At 34.6% G+C, this 27,746-nt stretch overlaps 4 protein-coding genes across 12 annotated transcripts in view; all 4 read left to right on the plus strand.

The window, feature by feature from the left end:
• The window catches only part of LOC146953336 (RNA-dependent RNA polymerase 1-like), a 72,271-nt gene extending 65,588 nt beyond the window's left edge, over positions 1–6,683 (plus strand). For 2 of the 5 annotated variants that reach the window (XM_085708981.1, XM_085708973.1), the window contains exons 2-5: positions 1,966–2,508; positions 2,883–4,723; positions 5,172–5,322; positions 5,699–6,683. In XM_085708981.1, the coding sequence (XP_085565107.1) occupies positions 1,978–2,508; positions 2,883–4,723; positions 5,172–5,322; positions 5,699–6,526 (3,351 nt within the window). In that variant the 5' untranslated portion in view covers positions 1,966–1,977 and the 3' untranslated portion in view covers positions 6,527–6,683. Of the gene's footprint in view, positions 1–244; positions 410–1,072; positions 1,313–1,965; positions 2,509–2,882; positions 4,724–5,171; positions 5,323–5,698 lie in introns of those variants that run through there. The other 3 variants (XM_085708965.1, XM_085708960.1, XM_085708988.1) reach the window with 3 other exon arrangements.
• LOC146953344 (RNA-dependent RNA polymerase 1-like) overlaps positions 1–27,746 on the plus strand; it is a 72,168-nt gene that overhangs the window by 15,146 nt on the left and 29,276 nt on the right. The window lies entirely within an intron of this gene.
• Positions 245–27,441, plus strand: LOC146953345 (RNA-dependent RNA polymerase 1-like). Of its 5 annotated transcripts, none has more exons than XM_085708929.1 (5): positions 245–306; positions 20,322–20,914; positions 21,762–23,605; positions 23,983–24,133; positions 26,386–27,441. In XM_085708929.1, exons 2-5 carry the CDS (start codon positions 20,348–20,350, stop codon positions 27,211–27,213), a joined length of 3,390 nt encoding a protein of 1,129 aa, XP_085565055.1. In that variant the 5' UTR covers positions 245–306; positions 20,322–20,347; the 3' UTR covers positions 27,214–27,441. The 5 variants fall into 5 exon arrangements, with proteins under 5 accessions (XP_085565055.1, XP_085565068.1, XP_085565046.1 ...); XM_085708942.1 differs by lacking the exon at positions 245–306 and adding an exon at positions 20,135–20,229 and having other exon boundaries at positions 20,322–21,284; XM_085708920.1 differs by lacking the exon at positions 245–306 and adding an exon at positions 20,135–20,229.
• Positions 7,396–9,944, plus strand: LOC146953346 (cyclin-dependent kinase F-4-like). Its single transcript, XM_085709104.1, has 5 exons — positions 7,396–7,524; positions 9,042–9,120; positions 9,201–9,269; positions 9,370–9,495; positions 9,591–9,944. Exons 3-5 carry the CDS (start codon positions 9,216–9,218, stop codon positions 9,642–9,644), a joined length of 234 nt encoding a protein of 77 aa, XP_085565230.1. The 5' UTR covers positions 7,396–7,524; positions 9,042–9,120; positions 9,201–9,215; the 3' UTR covers positions 9,645–9,944.

A 27,746-nucleotide genomic window follows, 5' to 3' on the forward strand; every position in this document is an offset into this window, starting at 1 on the left:
TTGATTAAAGTGGTGCATTTATTGCACCTTAACCTATGCAATGTTGCTTAGGATAGACAAACCCTTTTACTAATAAACCCTTGATAATTCTGATTGGAAGATTAAAAGGCTGGTGTAATAAACAGAAATAAAAGAAAATGTTTGTGGAGTGGATTCATTCAATCATTGTACTGTATTGGATTGGAATATTGGAAAGTCATTTTCACTGACTTCAAATACTTAGCGAAGTGGAAATACTGACCTCGCATTGACGACATTCTTAATCTTTCTCTCTTTGGGATTCTCAGTTTCTTCCGGTTTCTCAAGGTGTGTTTTTGGTGATCACTTTTTCATGCTTCTTTCTCTTTTCATTTATCTTCTTATGAAGCTTTTCATGCACTGTTCCTTGTTAATGTTTGATGATTGAATTGTGTGTCTTTCTTCTATCAAGTTTATATTTCTATAACACCTTCATTTTTTGTTTTCTATATAATCGCTCCGTTTTCTATATAATCTTGCTTATATTTTGAAACGGAGGGAGTATTTGAGTAACGATTCTTTGTTCAGTTTTGTTTGTTTCTTTTTCTGAATTTCATCACAATTTATATTTTTTGTGTTAATTTTTTACTATGAAGGGTCAGTTTGGCTTTTGGTATGAGAGTGATAAACTCTTGAATCAGTTGTAAATTACAAACTTTAAAATAATACCCTCCCGTATTTGATTATAAGCCGTATTAAAAAATGTAGTTGATTTTGTATTGAAAAGATGATTTTACAAAAGAGAGTAATAAATAGTGAAATATAGAGTACTCGTTCCGTCCCTATATGTAAACCCCCTTGCTTTTTTCACATTTCTTAAGAAAAGTTGTCAGTGTAATTAATGTGTTTGTTTTGTGTGTTAATATTACTAAATTGTCATTTGTTTGTATGTGTATTAAATTTGACTTTTCAAATTTCAAGACAAGTTAGTAGTATTAATTAAGGGTATGTTTAGGAAAAAAATAATAAATGCATCTTGTAATTTGAAAAAGGGGTTTACATTTAGGGACAAAAATAAAATCAAATGGGTGGCTACATTAAGAGACGGAGGTAGTATATGATAAGAAAAGAAACATAATTATGCGTGACTATCTAAAATGACATATAAATCACAAATATTTTTTTCCTAAGTGGCATATAATAAGATACTGAGGGAGTAATGATTCTTGGATCAGGATCAGTTTATTACCAAAATGAAGATTTCAAATTTGAGTAATTTGAGTTCCGTTCTTGTTTATTGCGGAGAATCGTGGTCAAATACAGCTGATAATGCCAACTAATTACTAAAATTCATGTACGTGCTCACACTTTCTGTATCAAAGGAATTTAAGACAATGCAGTCAAGTTGTTTTTTCAAGGAATAAGGAACATTGTGTGTGTGTGTGTGTGGTATTGAAAATAATTTCTATTGTTGATAGGTGTGGAATACATTTCCTTGGAAGTTATTTGCTATAAGAAAATGAAATACATGTATTGTGTCATCAAACTACAAATTTTAAGAGCAAAGAAATCATTATTCCTTCCACAGCGCCAAACTTATGTCAGAAATTAATAGCTTCCTTATGTGGCTGGTGATGAGTAGATATTTTTATTTATTTCCTTATTCTTGAACATACTTTTCAAAATTCAGTTGATATGTCTCATTAATCAAATGAGCATAACTATTGTTTATGTGATATAAATTCAAGTATGTTTTGTAATATGAATGTGGTTGCAAGTTTGACTATGGTTTGACCATAAGCACCATAAGCATATATATGTAAGTTTATACCCTTTTAATTTGTTCAAAGAGAGAATTCAAATGCTTGGATTGGACCATAGAAAATTATTGACTATGCTTGTAAAATGTAAATTTAGATTGACATCATTTACTTGGTGTAGTTGTTTAACAGTACTGTCTTTTTAACATTAATTTTTTGAATTATTTTCTTCTCCTATCCTATTTAGGAAAATCAAAAGATGGTTAAAAGTAAAACAGTTGAGCTGTATGGATTCCCTCATTATGTGACCGTGCCTGATGTAAAGAGATTTGTAGAGCAGTATACTGGTGAAGGAAGTGTGGTTGCTATAAAGATAAGAGAAGGCAAAGCCCGTAATCGAACAGCATTTGCAATTATTCAATTCACTACTAAAGATCATGCTACAGATATGATGGCCTTACCTAGCAGAAGTTTGTCACCATTGCAGTACGGGAGCTCCTATTTAAAAGTTCGGGAAATGGAAAGAGATATTGTTCCAAGGCCAAGGGAATTTTTGCACAGTTTGGATGATGTGAAACTGTATTTTGGCTGTCAAATCTCAAAGAAAAGATTATCTGTTTTATGGAGAGAGGAGGATGTTAGAGTTGATTTTGGGATTGGAATGAGAAAGTGGCGATTCTCTTTGTGCCATGACAATAAGACATTCAAACTTGAGCTTTCATATGAGAATATTTGGAAGATTGAGCTGCATCAGCCACGGGGTAAAACTACAAAGTATCTATTGATTCAGGTTCAACTTTTCATTAAGTATTTTAAACCATGTTCTTCATTTTCCTTTTTATTTCAAATTTTGTATTCATGTAATGCCTGTTTGTTGCATTTAATGCATGATATGTCTCATTTTCTATGTTCAAATTAACTGTTCGATTAAAACCCAAGCTTAGTGATCTCAAGAACATTGGTTTATGGTACATTTATGGCTATTCTTGAAACCATGTGTTGTGTTGTATTATATAGCTAGATTGGTAGTAAGATTTAATGCAACATTTTCGAATCATTATGTTGCCTTTCATCTCATGTTCAGTAAGTTTTCATTCAATATCATTTCTTCCTTTGCTGCACATCACATATGATAAATCTTTTTTGTTTCTCTTCTGTTTGTAGTTAATTGGTGCTCCTCGGGTTTTTGAGCTTTATTCTCCTACTTCAGATGATGCATATAACATATACGAAGATCCTTTTAAGAACTATTTTATTGATCCCCCTGATGACCAATGGATCCGTACAATAGATTTCACTCCATGCAGTTGTATTGGGCAGTCTTCTGCTTTATGTTTAGAGCTTCCTAGCAGCAGAGATTTTCCGAATTTTAGGGAAAATTTTGCTCATTACGAGGAAAGTGCGGGTCCATACACATTGGAGAGTGGATCGCCTTTTTCTTGCAATCTGGATGTTGTCCCCATGGTTGCTCCTCAAGGAATTCTAATTCCATTTGACATCTTGTTTAAAGTTAATTCATTGGTTCAGCACGGGTGTCTTTCAGGTTCTGAACTCGATAATGCTTTCTATCATCTAGTTGATCCAACTAGAAAGAATGTTGAGCTTATTGAGAATGCTTTAGAAAAGATGTACTATTCAAAGGATTTCTGTTATGAACCCGTGAGATGGCTGAAAGATCAGTACGAAATGTACCGTAGTTCAAATAATCCACCTCGGTCACCGACTATATCTTTGGATAACGGTTTGGTATATGTTCGCAAGGCACAGATAACACCTTGCAAAGTATACTTTTGTGGTCCAGAGATCAATGTCTCAAATCGTGTTCTGCGTAAATACAAAAAATATATGGATAACTTTCTACGTGTTTCGTTTGTTGACGAGGAGTTGGATAAACTGTATTCATCAGATTTATCTTCACGTATTTCCGTGGGTGGAAGAACTGATATATACTATAGAATTCTTTCCATCCTTAGAAATGGCATAGTTATTGGTGATAAGAAGTTTGAATTTCTAGCTTTCTCATCAAGTCAGTTGCGTGAAAGTTCGCTATGGATGTTTGCTCGTACACCAACTGGAGATACCGCTGGATCCATAAGGGAATGGATGGGAGATTTTAGCCGCATAAAAAATGTAGCTAAATATGCTGCTAGACTTGGACAATCTTTTGGTTCCTCTACCGAAACTACAACGGTCAGCAGCACTGAAATTGAAATTATTCTTGATGTACATAATAAAACCAAATATGTCTTCTCTGATGGAATTGGGAAAATATCTCTTGAACTTGCCAGGAGAGTGGCTAAAAAATGTGGTTATGATTCTATGCCGTCTGCCTTCCAGGTTCGGTATGGCGGGTACAAAGGAGTTGTGGCTGTTGATCCAACCTCATCGGTGAAGTTGTCACTGAGGATGAGCATGCTCAAGTACGATTCAGACAACACAGATTTGGATGTTTTGGCATGTAGTAAGTTTCGGCCTTGTTATCTGAATCGACAGTTGATTACTCTCTTATCCACTCTTGATGTCAAGGACATTGTTTTCGAGAAAAAACAAAAAGAAGCTGTTGATCAACTGAACACAATACTAACAGATTCGACAAAGGCACACGAGGTTTTGGACTTGATGTCTTCCGGGGAGGTCACTAATATTCTGAAGGAGATGCTTATTTGTGGTTACAAGCCTAATGTTGAACCATTTCTTTCAATGATGCTGCAGACATTTAGGGCCTTAAAACTTTTGGAATTGCGGCAAAAAACTAGGATATTTATTCCAAAAGGAAGAGCAATGATGGGAGTTCTAGATGAAACTAGAACCCTAGAATATGGTGAAGTTTTTGTTCAATATTCTAACAATAGGGAAGACAGTCTTTCTCATGTAGTTAATGGTAAGGTTGTTGTAGCGAAAAACCCGTGCTTGCACCCAGGTGATGTTCGTGTTTTGAAGGCTGTGGATGTGCCAGCTTTGCGCCATATGGTGGATTGTGTTGTTTTCCCTCAAAAAGGTCACAGGTAGATATATTCAATGAATTACTTGTTTCTACATTTTGAATGTTCTATTGTAAAAAATTAGATATCTAATGTTTTATTGTGAAATTGCTTCAAGAAAACATCGTAATATGTTCTTTTAAGATTCCTATTTTGATCATCTTCACTTCTTTTAACGGTGTTACATAAACAGTTATGAATTCTAATTCGCATTTGTAATTACAGCTAAAATAAATAAAATTGTTAAAATATAAAACATTTCCATCCTTAAATTTACTTTTTTTTGCAAAGTTTTTTCCCATTGAAGAAAAACTCATCCAGAGAAGTAGGCTTAAAATATTTTGCAGTTATTTATAGGTTTATCATTTAGAATGTTATTTTGGCAAGTGGAAATCGAGATGTTACTTACCTCTATAGTTAAGTTTTTTTCTTTAAAACTGTGTCTACACTCATAACTGATTTCTAATTCCAGACCACATCCAAATGAATGTTCGGGAAGTGATCTTGATGGGGACATCTACTTTGTTTGCTGGGATTCTGAATTGATTCCACCTCGAACAATTGATCCAATGGAGTATGATTCTGCCAAACCTATTGTATTGGATCATGATGTGGAGATTGAGGTATTGTCCTTTTAGCTTTACATCTGTGGGCAATTTATCTTGTATTTTATGTATGGTTTTAGCAACTTGTGTAATATGATCTCTAGTTGTTTTGACATTCTTTGCTCTTTTTATTAATATATCACTCAACAATTTTTTTCAAATTTTACCCCTTTACAACTTATAATAAAAGACTCAAGCAAGCCACATGGTATAAATCTTTTAGTTATTACCCCTTTGGTTTCTGAGGGAAAAGGGATTGTGGTAATCTGGAGCAATAATTGTTTCAGCTAGGATTCAAACTCGGGTTCTACCAAAAGATTCATACTTAACTGAAGTATATTAACCCTGCAACATGCATTCTAATATAAGTTAATAAAATGGTTTCATGGTGCAGGAAGTGCAGAAGTATTTTACCAATTACATACTCAACGATTGTCTTGGAATAATTGCCAATGCACACACCGTCTTTGCAGACAAAGAACCTGGAAAAGCAATGGCAGGTCCATGTGTTGAACTTGCAAAGCTGTTCTCAACAGCAGTTGACTTTCCAAAAACCGGTATCCCAGCAGAAATACCTCGTCGTCTTATCCCCACAGAATATCCAGATTTCATGGAAAAGCATAACAAACCTATCTACAAATCAAAGAATGTAATAGGAAAACTTTTTAGGGAAATTCAAGGTATTTCAACTAAGGATGGTTCTATTACATCCTTCACACTTGAAGTGGCTAAGGAGTCGTATGATCCAGACATGGAATTCGACGGCTTTATGGATTATGTTGATGATGCATTCTATCACAAAACCAATTATGACTACAAGTTGGGAAATCTGATGGACTACTATGGTATCAAAACCGAAGCAGAAATCCTAAGTGGGAATATTATGAAAATGTCAAAATCTTTCACCAAAAGAAGGGATGCGGATGCGATTACTATGGCTGTAAGGTCCCTAAGGAAAGAGGCGAGGAGTTGGTTCAATGACGGCGGGGCTGATGTAGATGCTGGGAGTGATGATGCTTATGCAAAAGCTTCTGCTTGGTACTATGTTACTTACCATCATAGTTACTATGGTTTGTACAATGAAGGTATGCAGAGGGACCATTTTCTAAGCTTTCCATGGTGTGTTTACCATTTGCTTGTCCAAATCAAGAAGGAGAAAGCCAGGATGAGGATGCATTCGAGCATGGAACAAAGTTTCAGTCGCAGGTTGCGTCTTGACTGACAAATCTGCTTAGTTATTGAACTTTGCATTTTCATATTTATGGTAATGTCATGATATTGAACTTTGCATTTTCATATTTATGGTAATGTCATGATATAGTTTTAAGCATGATGGAAACTCTTTAGTGGTATTATGAATGACTTGTTTTTTTCTTCAATGCTTCTTGTTTTGATTGTAAATATTATTATGAAGACCTGTAGCGGTATTATTCACGGGTCTTCTCTATCTACTTATTTGCTTTTTGTGGGTGAATGCATTGTCATTTCAAAACATTCTATGCTTTAGAGAGCATTTTGAACTTATATTATGGGTACAATGTGGAAATAAAATGAATATATTACGGTCATAAATATTTACAGAAGAAACACGGCTTAACAAGCTTTAAAGTTTCTACAAAAGTTGAGAATTGTCTTTAGTATTTAAATCTAGTGGCACTACTACAAAATATACATTTAACATCAAGGGGGGTTTAGTTTTCACATCAGCACATAAAATATCTGAAGGGAAAGATACCCCCTATGTGTTTTTACATCAGTTGACATAAACACATGAGGGGAATTCCTAATTGCATTTAACATTTACATCAGTGGATAATAGAGATGAGGGAAAAAACACGCGGTGGCATTTTCGCAATTTGAGTGAAAATTTGGCTAATTTTTTTTCACATCAGTGGGTGAAAATTGCCTGAGGTAAAAACAAATTAGGTCATTAGCCTTATCCCTTCATCTATCGTACATTAGTCAAAAGCACGGTCGCCGTCCAAATCTCTATTATCGTACAAAGCATCAGTCAAAAGCTCTCACCGTCCACTGATAATCCCTACACCGTCACTTCCGGTGGCCATATCTCAGTTCGTCCGTCGAACACCCTTCACTTCCGGTGGCCATTTCTCAGTTCTTCCGGTGGCCCTTCACTTCCGTCGTCGCCGTTCACTATGCCCTTCACTTTCGCAGTTCGTCCGTCGAACGCCGCCATATCATTCACCTTCGCACGATTAGGTTTGTCCATTGAACCTTCTGCTTCGTGATTCCTTTTCATTCCTTTGCAGAACCTTAATTCTTCTTCCATTCATACATTGCTTTTGTCTTCCATCATTCTTCTGCTTCTCGATTGACTCCTCATTCTTCTAAATTATTGATTTGATATATTTCTGTGTAGTAAATTTAATTGTTCATTTTCTTTGTTTGTTAATTCACTCAATTGTTAATTTTTTTTGTTATTTTTGTTCCTTATGCTTTCTGATTCCTACGCGTATAATTGACACTGTTGGTAGTTGTTTTTGGATTTGTGAAATTAATATTTTTTGAGATAGCTATTTTCACTATGAGTTTAAGTTCATATACCATAATCCATTTGTTATATTCTTCTCACATTGCGTAATTTATTTGATGGGGTTAGTTAGATATCGTGTGACCAGTCTATGATCATTTGATGTCACTAGCCAAACTGAATTGATTTGTTAGGATAAGGATTAAATATAAGCATTTATTCTCATGAATTAAACTTGCATCGATATCTGATATTCATTTGCATAATATGGTTTTCTGTCTATGGCTCTTGGTATTTGGAATAATATTAAAAATATAATGTGTGATATGTGCTCAGGATGTTGAAGAATGGAGAGTTCAGATTTGAAATTATGTTAATATTTGTATTGGCTTCACATAATGTAAACCATGAGTTATAGTGATATAAGTATAAACTATAGGTTTAAATAAATACTTATATGATATGACCTTTATATCTGTTGCATTCTTTTTTTTTTTTTTGGTAGAAAATATTTGTTGCTATCTCATTTTCAGGCTGAAACTATTTTCTGATAATGAATTGAAAATAAGTTGCTTAGCTAGCTTACTGTCTGAACAGGACATAGGAAAGAAAGACAAAAATGTTGAATTCTTAACTTCCCATATGTTGCTTAGCTAGCCCACTATTTGTTTGATAAAATGCCCCTAAAACCCAATTTCTCTTGTGACAATATTAAAAGCTTGTTATGTGGGATTGAAATTCCTGCATCTTTTGCACATGATGAGATTGCCAGGTCTGGTGTAGTAGGACCTATCATGTTTCTCTTGAATGGAAAATTAGATGATGTTGCCTTTGATTTCCTTCAACATAGTGGGATTGGGCTAGATTTCAAATTATTTGACATTGTTGGCACACTGTTCTTTCAAGACAGTTCAAGTGGTAAACTTGTTTGTAGGTCTTGTAGGTCTGTTGGAGGGGTTTTGTTGGATGGCAGTGCCTTCTTGCTGCTATAACCACTGTACTGGCCGAGAGGTGCTGTTATGCAGTTTAGTTCTGCTGCATTTTCTGTTCAGCTGGGCATTTAGTTGTTATAGGAGCAGTTTTTTGTACTGTTTGTGGGGCTGTTGTGTAGCGCTGCTGTGCAGTTTTTAGGAGGTTTTTGTGGAGTTTTGACTCTTTTGTATTCTCGTTTCCTCTTTGATGTGCAGTCTTTTGTGTATATGAAATCATCGTTGTAGCGCTGCTGCATTTTTCCTTGACACTACAGGTACAAAATAATCAACGAAGTTGGTGATGGAACATTTGGGAGTGTCTGGAGAGCTATTAGTAAGCAAACCGGTGAAGTTGTAAGTATGATTTACTGGTATGTTGAAGTTTTCTCTATTTGAAGTGACATTTTTCTCCTAATCAGTTACAAAATTTGCAGGCTGCGATCAAGAAAATGAAGAAGAAATATTACTCCTGGGAGGAGTGCGTAAACCTAAGAGAAGTCAAGGTATTACTTCATACTTATCTTTCTGGAGCCTTTGTTGTTGTTATGTGTTATTATATTCTTTTGTATTTAGTCTCTGATCTCTTGTTTCCCTTGTTGGCAGTCTTTACGAAAAATGAACCACCCAAATATTGTGAAACTGAAGGAAGTTATTCGAGAAAGTGACATTTTGTACTTTGTTTTTGAGTACATGGTGACATTGTACCAACAAAAGACAGAATATCTACAGGTGTGTATGTGTATACAACTCTTTATTAGGAAGGTGACATTGTATTTCATGATTCAAGTCGAGTCACTCATGTTATTTCATTTTGTTTGTGTCAGATATGTTGTGGAATGCTGCTGAATCCCAACCATGTTTGTGTCGGACAATGTTAATTGATCAAGTTGATAACAAAGTGAACTTTGCATCTTTTAACTCCATATATTTTAGTAGATTAGCATTAGTCATATCACTTATAGAGAGCATCTCCTGTGAAACTAAATTTGCTGGGTGATTAATCGCCATTCTCTTATAAACTAAATTTGCTGCCAGAGATCCATCCTGATGATTAGTTGACCAAGACTTAGGCTACTGAATCAGGCCTCTTCTGTTTTTACTTGTGTGTTTAAGCTATGTTCTTTTGAAAGTATACTTGTGAGGGCTATAAATTAAATTTTGTATCTGTTAGCTTTTTAGCTTCCTTTTTGGCATTAAAATATAATATTTTTTTTCATATTTCTAATATAAATAAAAGAAAAGAACATGGTCTCAAGCTGATAAATAAAAGAAAAGAACATGGTCTCAAGCTGATTTTGTAAGCAGTATTAATAAAGCATAATTTTTTTTTAAAAAAAAAAGTGTAGATTTCACATCAGTGTCTATCGTAAAACTGATGTGAAAACCCTGATCTTAAATTTTAAAAAGAACGTATCACATCAGTGGGAAAAAAGCCTGATGTAGAAATTTTGCTATCACATCAGTTCGTACCTGATGTGAAATGACGTGTACATTCCACATCATATCGATTTACATCGGTTGCCACCTGATGTGAAAAGTAGTTTCCAACTGATGTAAAAACTGATTTCTGTAGTAGTGTGGAGAACAAAAAGAAACCTCAGACTTCTGGTAAACCATTTTTCTTTTTAGAGTTGTATTTGGAGAAAGTATTATGGATGAACTGAAGTGGTAAAGGTTTAGAGTAAGGGAAATATATACGAGGAATGAGCATGATTATAAACTTAGAGAAACACAAAAAGAACGATCAATGTGGACGCATTGCGAAAAGTGAGTTAATCTTGGAAGAAGCATTGCACCTGTTATATGCAAAATTCGATTAACCAATTTTTGAGTGAGGTAGCCCCACTTTACTCGAAGATTGAAAGAAACAACGGCATGTCAAGTACCAAAACTCGAAGATTACTAATTCGAAGATTGCTATTTCAAAGAAGACATTAAAATGTAACGTCCAGAGTTAGTCGAAATATTTCAAATCATACAACTTCTAAAAACTGCCAACATAAGTGTATCAAGAAGTTTTTCACGCAACAAGTTATGTATTTTTCAACGTCAAGTATTCAACTCTCAAAAGGAAACTTGCAGAAGAAGACTCTTGGATGTTAGAAGACTCATGACATCCATGGATCATAGAAGTTAGTTTATTTCTTGTTTATAAATTGTATGATCAAACTTCACACAAAGAAGTTCATTTTCATTTCATAAACTATGCATAATAGATAAATATATTTGCTCTCATAGAATAACACATCTTACAGGTGTAACGCCCGTCTTAATTATTTAATTATTTTAATGAGTTTTAACATATATTTATATGATTTATATGCGATTTAAAATGATTCATGAGGTTTACGTGATTTATATGATTTTTATGAAATTTAAGTGAATTATAAGATTATAAGATTTATGAGGAGTTATGTGAATTTTAGAGATTTTATGAAGTATTGTGACGTATTTTATAATATAAGATTTAGAAATAAAATAAATATTTAGAGGAGGGGCTGTTTCATAAAATTAGAAAGTTTAGTGGGAGAAAGAAGAAATAGAAAGAATAGAAGAGATATAAATAGAAGAGGTTAGGTTTAGAAAAGTTTTAGACAGTACGTACGTTTTTGGTGAAAAAGGGAGAAAGAGTCAGAGAAGAGGAGAAGACCTGGAGAGTGCCAATTTCATCTGTTATAAGGTAAGGGTGAGACTAACTTTCAATATTATTAAGTCTCTAATTCTGAAAAATGGATTTAGCATGATTTAGGTTGAGTTTTGAGAGAATTGAGAATTAGGGTTTATGACCGATTTTGATGATTGAACCATGAAAAATTGTTAGATTGATGCAAAACTTGTGTACAAACCTTAGACATTCCATAGGGTGATAATTAGATGCTGTTTGGATGATAGAACCATGAGATTAGGTGAAAAATTTAGAAGAACATGATTCTGCCCGAGCCTGATATTCATCGCTCGCAACGGCGAGCAGCAACACTCGCCTCGCGAGCTATGAGCTTCATCGCTCGCCTCGCGAGCAAACCCAGTACTCGCCACTGCAAGCAAAGTGGCTCGCCTTGCGAGCAAGCCAGTTTTTGAGTTCCAGAGAGCATGTTTTGCTCGCCTTTGCAAGCAATAGTACTCGCCTCGCGAGTAACACTGTTAGTTGCCCAAATTGTTTTCCATGCGATCCTTTCGCACGTATAGTCATGAGTTGATCTTAGAAGTAAGAATGAGGGTTGTTTAGAATACTTCCAGATGTCCAGAAGCCTGTTTAGATGACTGAGATTATTAGTAATGATGCATGAGTACTATTATGATGTTTTATGATATTTACGTTGATGTAATTCATTCCTCAAATGATGTTGTGACATTCAAGCACTATCATATGCTGTATTTTGTTGTTGTTCTATGTTGTTGACCATTTAATGTCTTGAAGTTGCATGAGTCGGTCTAAGTTGTAAAGGTTTAAGAAGTTGTCCATAATAATGGAATTATAAGAGATGTTCATGATGTTGTCTAAGTTGTCAAGTTGTAGGAAGTTGAGTCTGCATACTCATTAAAGATGGGGGCTTGATGCCCTGGAGCTTTGCTCAAACTACGTTGGGGGCTTGATGCCCTGGAGCTTTTGCTCACTTTTGTTGGGGGCTTGATGCCCTGGAGCCTATTTACGCTCATATAGGTTGGGGGCTTGATGCCCTGAATGGTACCGCATGCATTTGCATATCAAGAAGTTTTAAGATGATTACGAGTTGCATTGTCAAGTTGAGTCGCATTGTCGAGTCAAGTGTTGAGTCGATTATGAAGTTGATTATGATTTGATGATTATGATTTGATGATGATGTTTGACTATGAAATTGTTTATATGATGCTAAATGATTATTGCTACCGTTTGTTTATGATGTTTTATGTTGTTAAATGTATTTTGATGAATTATATGCTTAATATGTTGTTTGTGAAATCTCACCCATTCTGCTTGAAAATGTTGCTCTTCGTATGGGTAACTTGCAGGTAATAAAGATTAGAGGCGTTCGTGAGTGGACTCCTCACATTGTGTCTGTAACGCCCGTCTTAACTATTTAATTAATTCAATGAAGTTTAGAATATATTTATAAATATATGCTTATATGATTTATAATTTGAGTAATTTATGTGATTTATGATTTGAGTAAGTTATACGATTTATGAAGAAATTATGTGGAGTATATGATGTTGTGAAGTTGTTATGTTGGTGTGACTTATTTTATTATTAAATAAAATAAGATATTAGAAATAAAATAAAAATATTAGAAGTTGGGCTGTGAGGTGGAAAGAGTAAGTTTATAGGTGAGATGAGTAATAAGAGTAAATAAATAATACAGACATAAGTGGGAAACGTTTTTACGTGAAACGCTTTTGGAGAAAAGGGAGAAAAGTCAGAAGAGGAGAACCAGAGGGAGAGGCTATCGATTCTGCAATTACAAGGTAAGGGTGAGACTAATTTTCAATATTATTAAGGGTATAATTCTATAGGATGAATTTAGCATGATTAGGTTAAGTTTTGGTGAGAATTGGGAATTAGGTTAGGATCAATTTTGAAGAATGAATCAAGAACAGATGTTAGATTGATGCAAAATTAGTGTACAGACCTTAGATATGACTTAAGATGATAATTAGATGCTATTTGGATGAAGGAATCGTGAATATAGGTGAAAAGTTGTGATTTTTAGGTTTCTGGCCGTACTGACATTCATCGCTCGCACCTGCGAGCAAGAACACTCGCATCTGCGAGCTAGAACCCAGAACTCGCAACTGCGAGCAATGCAACTCGCAACTGCGAGTGACCTGTGAGCTCGCAACCGCGAGCAGAATAACTCGCCACTGCGAGTAAATACGTAGGAACCCAGAATGCACACTTTGCTCGCCATTGCGAGTGAAGTTACTCGCCACTGCGAGTTAGGCTGTTAGTTGCCCAAAATTGTCCCGATGCGATCCTTTCGCACGTGTAGTCTTGAGATGACCTTAGAAGTAAGTTAGAGAGCTGTTTAGGATGCTTTCATAAGCTCCAGAAGTCTGTTATGGTGACTGACACTAGAAGTGTTGCTGCATGAATGCTATAATGATGTTTTATGATATTTATATTGATGTAATTAATTCTTTATGTGAATGTTAACACATTCAAGCGTTGTTAATTGTTGTATGTTGCTGCTGTTTTCTGTTGTCGACTGTTAGTGTCTTGAGGTTGCATGAGTCGGTCTATGTTGTTGGAATTTAAGAAGTCGTCCATGATTATGAGTCGTATGAGTTGTACACGTCGTTGTCTAAGTTGTTGGAAGTTGAGTTCATTGCATACTCATTAAAGTTGGGGGCTTTAGGCCCGGCAGCCTTTGTGCTCATTAAAGTTGGGGGCTTTAGGCCCGGCAGCCTTTGTGCTCATTAAAGTTGGGGGCTTTAGGCCCGGCAGCCTTTGTGCTCATTAAAGTTGGGGACTTTAGGCCCGGCAGCCTTTGTGCTCATTAAAGTTGGGGGCTTTAGGCCCGGCAGCCTTTGTGCTCACACGTTGAAGAGCCTATTATGCTCATTTTGTTACTGATTGGTACCACATGCATTTGCATATCAAGAAGTTCATGATGTCTAAGTTGTCGAGTTGTTGTCGAGTTGATAGAGTTGCATGGTCAAGGATGAGTCGTGTTGTTAGGTTGTTGTTGAGTTGATAGAGTTGCATGGTCAAGGATGAGTTGTGTCGTCAAGTTGAGTGTTAAGTTGATTATGATTTGTGATGAAAATTAGTAATGGTATTTGATGATCGTATTTGTTATGTAATGAAAAATATGCCAATTGTTAATTGTTGATATGTTATTAATGTTTAAGTTGTTAAATGCATTTTATTGGATTATATGCTTAATGTATTGATTATGAAATCTCACCCCTTCTGCGTATATGTTGCCTCGACCGTGGGTAATGTGCAGGTAATAAAGATTAGAGGCGTTCGTGAGTGGACTCTCAGTTGGTGTCTAGGTGCTCTGATACGTAACGGGATGGGGGCTTGCATTTACTTCTATTCCTTACGTGTCTCTTTTATGAACTAATTTATGAGATTTTTCAATAAGGCCTGCGTGCCGAGACTTTAAAATGTTGAACTATTTTCCGCTGCAATAGTTTAAGATTTTTTTATGATGTTGAATTTGAAGGATAATTATTATTATTATCCATTTTATGATTTAAATGAAGTATGTGACATTCCGTTGTGATCAAAATACTCTGATTTTAAATGAAATTTTTATGTTGGGAAAACGGGGTGTTACAGTGTCTAGGTGCTCTGATACGTAACGGGATGGGACCTTGCTTTTACTTCTATTCCTTACGTATTATTTATGAACTTTTTATGAATAATGTTGAATAAGACTTATGAGATTTTTATGATGAGACCTGTGTGCCAAAGACTTCTATGTTGATTGAATTAATTCCGCTGCAAAGTTTTGAAATACTTATGTTGAATGATTTTTGAAGAATAAATTGTTATTTATTCAGTTTATGAATTTTTAAGAAGGGTAGCGTTCCGTTTAAAGTTGAATTACTATGAAATTTTTATGTTGGGAAAACGGGGTGTTACACCAGGAATCGTTGAAAGAACATTATTGCATGAAACTCACCCCTGTCGTATAATTTATATTTTTCATGTTTCTTTGAATAGCAAATCCGTACGATGAAGTTCATTTCCATTTTCTCATTAAGTTGTTATTTGTCTTTTAGACGGACAACCTTTGTATTAAGACATGAGAATTGAATTTATTCTTTCATTTGTCTTATACTAACCTACATACTTGAACACACTCTTAGGAGACAAATTGTTCTTCTTTTTAATAGTCTTGCTATTATCACAATATAGTTCAGAGATATTGTTCTTTGAACCGACGCAATTATAACTCGATTAGGGGCAAATAATTACCAATTCCAAGTCATTTATCACAAGTTGTTTCCAAACTTTTTTATGCTTGAATTAGGTTTTTTTTTAATAAGCCATCAATTTGGTCTCTAAAATATCACTCTCTCATCAATTTGACCCATAAACTATATAAATATATTAAATAGTCCGTAAACTTTTACTAACCCATCAAACTAGTCCCTCATTTTTCATTAAAAATAAAAGAGACAATCATATTTATGGATTATTTTGATGTACTAAAAATAACTTAGAGACTAACTCGAGAGAGTGTTAGTTTATATATTGTTGGTTTATTCTTAGTTTTTAAAGGTAACTTAATTTTGATAATATTTGGTTTTTTCCCTTTTTGAAAATGATTATCTTTATAAAATAATGTAAAAGTAAATTAAAATAATTCAAAAAAAAAAATCCTTATGGAAATTAGTTACATATAATAAGTTTCTAATTTTGGCGTCCTAGGGAGCTTAGCTCAGTTGGTAAGAACAATGCATTAATATATGCAAGGTCTGGGGTTCAAACCCCGGTCACCATCAAAAGTTTCTAAAAAAGCATTTCACATGTACATTGGCAAAAGCATTAAATGAATTCAGATATGCACCATTTAGCCTATGGATATGTGACATGACAAAAAAGATTTAAGGGTTAAGATTAAAATATTTGTTTAATAATAAAAAAGGAACAAAACAAAATGTGTCTCGTCTTTTTCCTTTTCAGTGTTCCATCTTCTCTGCTCCTTTCATATGTTGGTGGCATTTAGGGTGGGTGAGGGAAAGATTTTCCCACCATGAGAAAGTTGTTTGTTTACCATTAGATTAAAGTGGAGCATTGATTTTATCATGGTCCATCCACACCAAATCATTTAGTTTGTCTTCAACCTTATCAACCTCCAACCACAACCACCATTAATAACTTGTCTTTAAATACCAACCCATATATTCCATCGTCGCCGAGTTTCCGACGTGGCTGTACCAACCTGCGGTGCCTCAATCTCTTCCAAAACTACTTCACCGGCTAAATCCCCGACGACTTAACGACTTTAAAACACTGACCCATCTCAATCTTGACGGGAAGAACTTCACCGGCGACATCCAGACAGCGATAAACATGATTGCGACCCATCATCCAGTCTCAGATTCACATCATCTTCTTCCCATCTCAACCTTTGTAATAATCACTTTCTTCTTTCCATCACCATAATAAAACAATTGGATTCGTCGATTTGGTAAAGAACTTGTAAACTGCAAATTGTGAGTTTCATCCATGGACACAAATGAAAGCAATGTTCAAGAAAAATAATGACTCATTTGCCACTGGATATTGAAATAAAAAACAATTGAAAGAGATAAGAAAAATATGAGAGTAGTTTTTAAAGTGAATATTAAAGTCTGTGTTGTTGATGGGTTTATTGGTGTCTCGTAGAGTTGATGTTTATGAGGTTGAAGACAAAGAGAATAAAATCTAGTGTGTGGAGAACATTGTAAAAGATTGTTCTTTATTAAATCAAATGGTTAAAACCAGCTTTCCCATGAAGGGAAATTCTCTCCCTCACCCACCCTAAATGCCACCTCATATGTTTTAGCCAAACGGTACGGTGGGATTTAGTATGGGAAAGGAGAGTTGTTTCCCACCATGGAAAAGTAAATCTTGAACATTGGATCAAATAAAGAACATCCTCTTACCATACTCCTTCAACACTAGATTAATTTTACATTATCTTTCCTTCTCTCTTCCATGTCCCCCCACCACCAACATCAACCCACTTCTCAATCCGTGACTTCAAAAACCTGAAACCTTCAAACACTTTGGAATTCAGACATTGAAACCCAGATTAACGTGTTAAATTAGATAATTTTTTAATTAAAAATTTAATATTTATCTTCATGTGTTCTTCAAAGAATATTCATCTTCACCAATTTTTCTTGATGCAAGCTCATATCTAAAAAAACCACAAGAAGAAAATATCCAAATCTGTAAAATCACGACAACAACAAACCTTTCTTAAATGAACATATTAAGTCCAAATGAGGTCACCTATATTTCTACTCACTCCATAGCCATTTTTCTGATACATAGAAAATTGCAATTGGAGGAAACTCTTAAATTGCAATTGGAGGAAACTCTTCAAATTTCCAGGAAGCAAATTATTGTAAACATGGGTATTATTTCTGAGATTTAAAGAGAAAGTTATTGTTGCCATGATTTTTTTTCTTTATATTCATCAATTTCTTTTTTATCAAATATTTTCAAAAGCAAGTTAAATCTGAGAAACCAAAAAAGTGTCGAATTATGAATTAATGAGAAGAAGAAAAAGGAAACCTATAAAAACAGCAGAATTATGAATCAATGAATGGAACAAGGGAATAAAATAATTATGAAAACAAGGAAATAAAATAGATTTTTGGTTATTGGAACAGGGAGCCCCATGAAAACGGAAAAGCTTGGTTATTGGAACACTTGGAGAAGGAAAAAATGATAATAATGGAACAATACGGTTACTGACGTTGTTTTTTCCTTTTGGCTATGTGAACAAGATGAATATGTTGCAGAAAAATCTAGTGCAGGCGGTCTACCATAAAGCTATGCTCACCATATAATCTATTGGTTAAAAAACAACTTTCCCATGATGGGAAACAAATAGCCTTTCCCAGGCTAAATCCCACCAAACGGTACGTCATTTGCGGTGGGATAAGAGTAGGAGGGTAAGATTGGAATGTTGTGACAAAATATGACGGAGAAAAGAGACAAATTAGATATTAAGGTTGAGGATTGAAGTTTGCAGAACTATCTTCCAATTTATAATAATAAATAAATAAATAAATTGATAGATATGTTAAAGGATCAATATGCACTTTTTTTTATATTAAAGGGAAAATACTAACAAGTGCTCTAAAAACATTAGTTGTTAAGAAGTTTAAAATGAAAACTTTACCTTGAAAATTATGCATTTAACACATTGAAACAACAAAAAGTAAATGTTATAACATAAAATTCATCATTTCTAGTTTTAAATCCTTAATAAGGATACACCCTCCAGTCACAAATATAAGCAAAAATCTATGTTTTAGATTCATTCAATAAATGATGTATGTGGTCTTTATTATAGACAACATACATCATTTAATGAATGAATATAAATGAATGAATATAAAATATAAATTTTTGCTTATATTTATGACTGGAGGGTGTACTTGTTAGCATGACCGATATTATATTTCTAATATGAATCACACTATAGAGAGAAAAGACAAAAAAAAAATGATGTTTATATAAAGTAATTAAAAAGAAATACTAGAAGGCTTATGCAACAAGGAATTGCCGTGGATTGGTTTCAAAAAAATGCAATGATGAAATGAACCCATGTATATTCTTTATCTCATTGGGATTAAATTTTCCTAGTTACTATGATTCGTCTCGCAATCAATCCTAACTTTTTTTTCCTTTACAAAGTAAAGTAAGTTTATGATTTTATTAGTTAAAAAAATACCATATCATCTCATCTAAACCCCCCCTTGTATAAATTACTAACGTGAACTTATTCTTGGGAGCACACAATATTAATACAAAGGTCTTAAAATTCAATAACAACGTTTTCAAGGAAGTTTTCAAAATTTGAAGTCAAGTCCTTACTTGTCACGAACCAAACACACAAATCGTGACCACCGCACAAACATATGCATTTAGTTCGACAAGCCTAACGACCAAACTAGACAAATGACAAATAATATTCACATAACTTTTTTACTTCAAAACAATATTTACAGAAATTTCGCTAGAATATCCTCATCCAAAGTTTCAAAATGACATATTTACTTCCTTCAAAAAAAAATGACATATTTACATAATGATATGTCTCAAAATAAAACATTTATAGACTTCAAATAGCTGCAGATATTTCGACTCAGCATTTACAGAAAAAGTAAAGACAACCATCAAGGAAGCCTACCAAAAAAATGACACCGTCGAACGTCGAATCTACTAGCAACTTTCTACTTAACTACTTGGAAATATGAAGGAAAAAAAAAACAAGAAAATAAAAGAGTAAGTCACACAAATTTAGTAAGAGACAACAACCACCACTAAATAAAAGAGAAACACCCATGAACATGAGTAATTAAGTTTCTCAAATCTAATGTTGATTTACAAACTTTACTTGCAATTTTCATACCCCTACAATATTCATATCAATTTTTGTTTTCTAATGACTAAAATCATAAACTTTTACTTTATAATAAAGAAAAAAAAAAGGTCGAATTGATTCACATGCGACGGGAATGAAAGTAACTAGTGATAAAGGACATATGTGGGTTCATTTCATCATTGTACTTTTTTGCAACCAACCCACGACAACTTCTTCTTGCTTAAGCATTCTATTATTTTTACAGTGGTGATATATCAACAATCATTGGTGACAACAAAATATCATTTCTTTTATTATATATTGGAATTTCTGAAACTGATTACTTCACTGACTTCAAATAGTTTGAGGAAGTTGAAGTGTTGACCTGACGTTGACATTGACGACAACAGACATTCTTGCTCTCTTTCCAGGATTCCTCAAGGTCTGTCGATGCTGATCACTTTCTTCTCAACCTTCTTTCTTAGATATACCATTTTCTTTTTTTGAATTATTTTCTTCTCCAATCCTATATAGGAAAATCAAAAGAGTTGGCATTGAAGATGGTTAAAAGTAAAACAATTAAGTTGCATGGATTCCCTCATCATGTGACCGTGCCTGATGTAAAGACATTTGTAGAGCAGTATACTGGTGAAGAAAGTGTGGTTGCTATAAAAATAAGGAAGTGTAGTTGCTATAAAAATAAGTGTTGTTGCTATAAAAAGAAGAGATTTGTTCAAATTCGAACGGCATTTGCAATTATTCAATTCACCACTACAGATCATGCTACATATATGATGGCCTTATGTAGCGGAAAAAAATTGCAGTTCTGGAAATCCTATTTAAAAGTTACGAAAATGGAAAGAGATATTGATCCAAAGCCAACGGCATTCTTCTACAGATTAGACGATGTTAAATTGTATTTTGGCTGTCAGATCTCAAAGGAAAGATTCTCTGTATTGTGGGGAAAGATGGATGCTAGTGCAGATTTTGGGATTGGATTGAGAAAGTGGCGATTCTCTATGTGCCATGACGATAAGAAGTTCAAACTTGAGCTTTCATATGAGAATATTTGGAAGATTGAACTGCATCAACCATGGTTTAAAACTGCAAAGTATCTATTGATTCAGGTTGTTAAATTCAACTTTTCATTATTTTAAACCATGTTCTTCATTTTCCTTTTTTATTTTAAATTTTGTTTTTCATGTAATGCTTCTTTTTTGCATGCTATGTTTTATTTTTGCTCCATATGAACTATGGTGGATGTTTTCATAATAAATATATATTTTTTCTAAAATTGTCATGATATATCTGATTTTGGATTACTTTTGAGTAGTTTTATCTTTTTGAAATAGTGTTGATTTTTTATGAACAATGTTTGGTTTTTTTTTTGGGTGTAAACCGGGTATCCTCCGCGTGCGCGGTTGCGGAGACTAATCCATCGAGCCTTGTGAAATAGGTATCTTGAGAAGATTGATTTATGATACATCTATGGCTATAGTAAGATTTGAAGGAATGTGTTCTATTTTTTTTTTTTTATTTCCTTTGATTTCATGTTGAGCAAGTTTTCTTTATATCATTTCTTCCACAAGAGTGCAGCTCCTAGGTTTTTATACTGGGCTTAACTCATCCTTACAAAACCAGTTTGTACTAGATGACACCTTACTTTATTACCACTGCATAGGCCAACCCAAATGCTGCAATTAGATGGCTAGAGGCGGACCACAAGGAAAGCAGAATTTCCAACAGCAGCAATTTTTATTTCTTTTTGTGCTAGATGACACCTTACTTTCTAAAAATAAACATTTTTATGCAATTAAATGTTTGCTAAATTATGTATTAATTAAGCCAATTTTGCTCTCTTCAACTTTGAACTCTTATCGTTATTCGAAAAAAAAATTCTCTGTAATTGTATAGAGCAAAAATTTGATGCACATCCCATATGATAAATCTTATTTGTTTCTCTTCTGTTTGTAGTTAATTGGTGCTCCTCGTGTTTTTGAGCTTAATGTTCCTACATCAACAAGTGTATCTAAAGATCCTCTGAAGAACTATTACAGAGATTCCCCTGATAAGCAATGGATCCGTGCGATAGACTTCACTCCTTGCAGTTGTATTGGGCAGTCTTCCGCTATATGTCTAAAGATTCCTAGTAACAGAGATTTTCCGAATTTCAGGGAAAACTTTGTTCATTATGAGGAAATCGAGGGTCAATACACATTGGAGAGAGGATCACCTTTTTCTTGCAATCCGGATGTTGTTCCCATGGTTGCTCCTCCTCAAGGAATTCAAATACCATTTCACATCTTGTTTAAAGTTAATTCCTTGGTTCAGCACGGCTGTCTTTCAGGTTCTGAACTTGATAATGCTTTCTATCGTCTAGTTGATCCACTCAGAATAAAGGTTGAGTTTATCGAGCATGCTTTAGAAAAGTTGTACTATTCAAAGGATTTCTGTTATGAACCTGCAAGATGGCTGAAAGATCAGTACAGAATGTACCTCAGTGCAAATAATCCGCCTCGGTCACCGACTATATCTTTGGATAACGGGTTGGTATATGTTCGCAGGGTTCAAATAACACCATGCAAAGTATACTTTTGTGGTCCAGAGATTAATGTCTCAAATCGGGTTCTCCGTCATTTCCATCAACATATTGATAATTTTCTACGTGTTTCATTTGTCGACGAGGAGTTGGATAATATGTACTCAGCCAATTTATCTTCACGTATTTCTGAGAATGGGAGAACTGAGATATACTATAGAATTCTTTCCATCCTTAGAAATGGCATAGATATTGGTGGTATGAAGTTTGAATTTCTAGCTTTCTCATCAAGTCAGTTGCGTGAAAACTCGCTATGGATGTTTGCTCGTGCAACAACCGGGCTCACTGCCGATTCCATAAGGGAATGGATGGGAGATTTTAGCCATATAAAAAATGTGGCTAAATATGCTGCTAGACTTGGGCAATCTTTTGGTTCGTCTACCGAAACTCTAAGCGTCAAAAGGAACGAAATTGAAATTATTCCTGACGCGAAGGTTAAACATGGTGCAACCGAATATGTCTTCTCTGATGGAATCGGAAAAATATCTCTTGAACTTGCCAGGAGAGTGGCTGAAAAATGTGGTCATGATTCAATGCCATCTGCGTTTCAGATTCGGTATGGCGGGTACAAAGGAGTCGTGGCTGTTGATCCAACCTCGTCTGTGAAGTTGTCACTGAGGAAGAGTATGCACAAGTATGATTCAGATAACATAAAATTGGATGTTCTGGCATGTAGTAAGTTTCAGCCTTGTTATCTCAATCGACAATTGATTACTCTCTTATCTACTCTTGATGTCAAGGACAGTGTTTTTGAGAAAAAACAAAAAGAAGCTGTTACTCAACTGAACACGATACTAACAGATTCAACTAAGGCACATGAGGTTTTGGACTTGATGTGTTCCGGTGAAGTCACTAATATTCTCAAGGAGATGCTTATCTGTGGCTACAAGCCTAATGTTGAGCCATTTCTTTCAATGATGCTGCAGACATTTAGGGCATCAAAGTTGTTGGAATTGCGACAAAAAACTAGGATATTTATTACAAAAGGAAGAGCAATGATGGGAGTTCTAGATGAAACTAGAACCTTAGAATATGGGGAAGTTTTTGTTCAATATTCTACCAATAGGTTCAGCAGTCATTCTCGTGTAGTTAAGGGTATGGTAGTAGTAGCGAAAAATCCCTGCTTGCACCCGGGCGATGTTCGTGTTTTGAAAGCCGTGGATGTGCCAGCTTTGCGCCACATGGTGGATTGTGTTGTTTTTCCTCAAAAAGGTCACAGGTAGATATTCTTAAATATCGCAACCATTGTGCATCATCAACAGAATACTATCTTAAATATCTCTAATATTTAAGTGATTGAACTTGTGAAAAGTGACTCGAGAGCTTAATACTACATTTATTTAGTAAATATCCGCTGATACTTGTTACAAAATAATGCCTCCATTCCAACACTTACAGTTTTATGCATTTTTTTCTTCATTAGTCAATTCCATTTTCTCATTGGACATTACTGTTTTACTATAGATTTATCATCTAGAATATTATTTTGACAAAAGAATGGACATTTTTTCATTGGACATTACTTAAAGTTTCCCTCTTTTGTCATTTTTTTATAAAACTGTCTATTGACACTGATAACTTGATTTCTAATACCAGGCCACATCCAAACGAGTGTTCCGGAAGTGATCTAGACGGGGACATCTACTTTGTTTGTTGGGATTCTGAATTGATTCCACCCATGACAATTGATCCAATGGAGTATGATTCTTCCCAACCTATTGTATTGGATCATGATGTTGAGATTGAGGTATTGTCCTTTGAACTTTACATCCATAGGCATTTTTTCTGTATTTTTTGTATGGGTTTAGCAACTTGTGTAACATGATCTTTCTAGTTGATTTTTGACATTCTTTTCTGTTTTTATCAGTAAAGTATTCACAACTTGTGCACATCTTTTCACATACACACATCATCTACAATATTCAAGAATGATGATCAACGAGGGGGTTAATGATATTAAATTTGAATACTTGATTTTGTTTTTCTTTTCAGTAGGAGATGGATGAATGAAGATGAAAGACTTGACATATCTTGTTTTAGATTTTTTTTAACAAATTGTTCAATTTAGATACTTTTGCTCTTAATTTATATAGTTTATGACTAATGTTACTGTAAAACAAAATTATGTTCATACAGTAACTGTGATAATGTCCTATGTTTTTTACATTAGCAGTGTCAACGTGTTGTGTTCGATGTCTGTGTCAGGTCAAACTCCATGCTTCATAAGGCATAAGAACTTTTGAGACAATTTAGAAGAGCTTATGGAAACCACTACAAGAAATCACTGAAATTCCGAGGCACAAAACTCCTGGATAATCGTCTATTTCTCCTCGGAATGTCGCTTTTTTCCGAGGAACTCATTTCCTGGAAAAATAGTTGGTTGCAATCCCATTACCGAGGAAATTTCCGAGGAACTTTTGTTTCCGAGGAAGAATGTCCTCGGAATATTGATTTGACAGCTGAGCCACAGACTGACGCGACTGACACTAAAGTGACTATAATTTCCAAGGAACTTTGTCCTCGGAATGTAATTTAGTTTAAAAATTAATTAAATTTTGGACCGCCAGATAATATGAATTATTGTCCGTTGGTTCATTATCTGTTTCCACGGAATCAGAAACGTTATCATCTTTCTTCTCTTCTTCCGCCTCTCACGACCCCATACACGCCTCCGGTTAACAAGTTCATTGTATACCATAGAAGAATCAGAAACGCTGCCATTTGTGTAACAGCAACCTCACCCAATTTCTTCACCTACTTGAACAACTTCCACCATTTCTTCTCAACATTCTATTATGCCTAGACTTCTTAGATCTGTTATATTTTTCAGATCTGTCCCTGTTTGATGTAAATCCAGCCTCCTTTGTATTTGTTTTTTGTGTCACAAAATTCAACTTTCATCGATGAAAATCTCACTATAACTTCAATCTCCTCTTTCCTTTCTCCTTGTGATTTCTTAACAAGTACTTGTGGACAAATAAATATTGGTACTTATGGACAAGTGGTCAAGTGCTCAACAAGACTGAACACTAAAACAGAACTTAGTCATCAACTCATCAGTGGTATAATATTAAAATGAACCTAATAGGCAAAATGACTGAGAAATTATGAAATGAAAATAAAAATACAAAGTCTGTAATTTTCCTGGAAAAGATGCAGGGGGAGATATAATAGACACAACACATTGAAATAGTGAAATATACAACACCACGTGTTTTCTTCAAAATTTTGATTTTACCTAAACTCTTGCCACAAAACAGGAACTTCATAATCTGGAAATTGTTTCCTCCTTCTTTATTGATGTTGTTGTGGTGTGTTTTGGAGCCTCTCTATCTTTCTCTCGTGAAACATGTTTTTTAAGGGATTTAAGAAAGAATTATAGTGATATAGAATATAGAGTGTTTATGTTTTTTGAGGGATGATAAATTTAAGAAAGAATTGTAGCGATAAAGAAGTGTTTATGTTTTTTGAGGGATGATAAACAACACAAGTAGGACAGTCATATAAGAATAGAGTGTTTGCGTTTGTTATGACTTCAACTGGGTCTACCAATACTGACAAAGCGTGCTAAACAATACATAACTTGCATTCCGAGGAACTTTTTCCTCGGTATTTAATCTAGAAAGGCGGGTCATACTGATTATGCAGTAGGAAGAGCAGAGATTCCTGACATGTGCATACCGAGGAAAAAGTTCCTCGGAATTACTTCTATTTAGCGAGAAACGATGGTTCCTCGGAATTTTTTGGTCGGAATTACCATCATTTCTTGTAGTGAACAGCTTATGACATGTCCATCAGCTGTTTTTAGCTTATTTTCATAAGCTCTCTAGAATAGCTTATGAAAACAGCTTATATGAATTATGAGAACAATTTTGTTTTATTTTATCTTGTCATAAAAATAGCTTACACATGAGAACTTACATGATAAGTGTTTATACTAAAAGCGCTTAATTAAGTATTCAAACAAGGATATGTTGGTAACATGGCTTAATGGTGCAGGAGGTGGAGGAGTATTTCACCAATTATATACTCAATGACAGTCTTGGAATAATTTCCAATGCACACACAGTCTTTGCAGATAAAGAACCTGCTAAAGCAATGTCTGAGCCATGTATTGAACTTGCAAAGCTATCCTCAATAGCAGTTGATTTTCCAAAAACCGGTATCCCAGCAGTTATACCCCCTCATCTTTTCGCCAAAGAATATCCAGACTTCATGGAAAAGCCTGACAAAACCACCTATAAATCAAAGAATGTAATAGGAAAACTTTTTAGGGAAATTCAAGGTATTTCAACTGAGGGTGGTTCTATTACATCCTTCACACTTGAAGTGGCTAAGGAGTCATATGATTCGGATATGGAATTCGAGGGCTTTATGGATTATGTCGACGATGCTTTCTATCACAAAACCAATTATGACTACAAGTTGGGAAATCTGATGGACTACTATGGTATCAAAACTGAATCAGAAATCCTAAGTGGGAATATTATGAAAATGTCGAAATATTTCACCAAAAGAAGGGATGCGGATGCGATTACTATGGCTGTGAGGTCCCTAAGGAAAGAGGCGAGGAGTTGGTTCAAGGACGGTGGGGCTGATGTAGATTCTGGGAGTGATGATGTATATGCAAAAGCTTCTGCTTGGTATTATGTTACTTACCATCATAGTTACTATGGTTTGTACAATGAAGGTATGAAAAGGGACCATTTTCTAAGCTTTCCATGGTGTGTTTACCATTTGCTGGTCCAAATCAAGAAGGAGAAAGCCATGATGAGGATGCATTCTAGCATGGAACAAAGTTTCAGTTCTGGGTTGCGTCTTGATTGACAACTCTGCTTATAATTATTCAACTTTGCATGTAGATATTTATGGTAATGTCGTGATATGTAATGTTGAGTTGATATAGAAGTTTCATCAACAATTTCCTTTGTATATTATATTATGAAGGAAACTCATTTGTGGTATTATCAAGTGGTTTTTCTCTATGTTTCTTATTTTGATTGTAAATATGATGAAGACTCATTAGTCGTATTATTCATTGGTTTTATCTGTCTACTTATTTTCTTCTGCTGTGTGAAAAGTTAATTGATATGGAGTGAATGCATTGTCCTTTCAAAACATGCTAATGCTTTGGAAATTTTATGTCGCTGGAGATACCGCTGGTTCCATAAGGGAATGGATGGGTGATTTTAGCCGGATAAAAAATGTAGCTAAATATGCTAATGCTTTTAGTTCCTCTACCGAAACTACAAGGGTCAGCAGCACCGAAATTGAAATTATTCTTGACGTAGATAATAAAACCAAATATGTCTTCTCTGATGGAATTGGGAAAATATCTCTTGAGTTTGCCAGGAGAGTGG

The sequence above is a fragment of the Medicago sativa genome, chromosome 1 (genome assembly GCF_051527215.1).
Source record: "Medicago sativa cultivar Bolivia chromosome 1, Bolivia_mono, whole genome shotgun sequence".
In the NCBI taxonomy this organism is placed as follows: domain Eukaryota; kingdom Viridiplantae; phylum Streptophyta; class Magnoliopsida; order Fabales; family Fabaceae; genus Medicago; species Medicago sativa.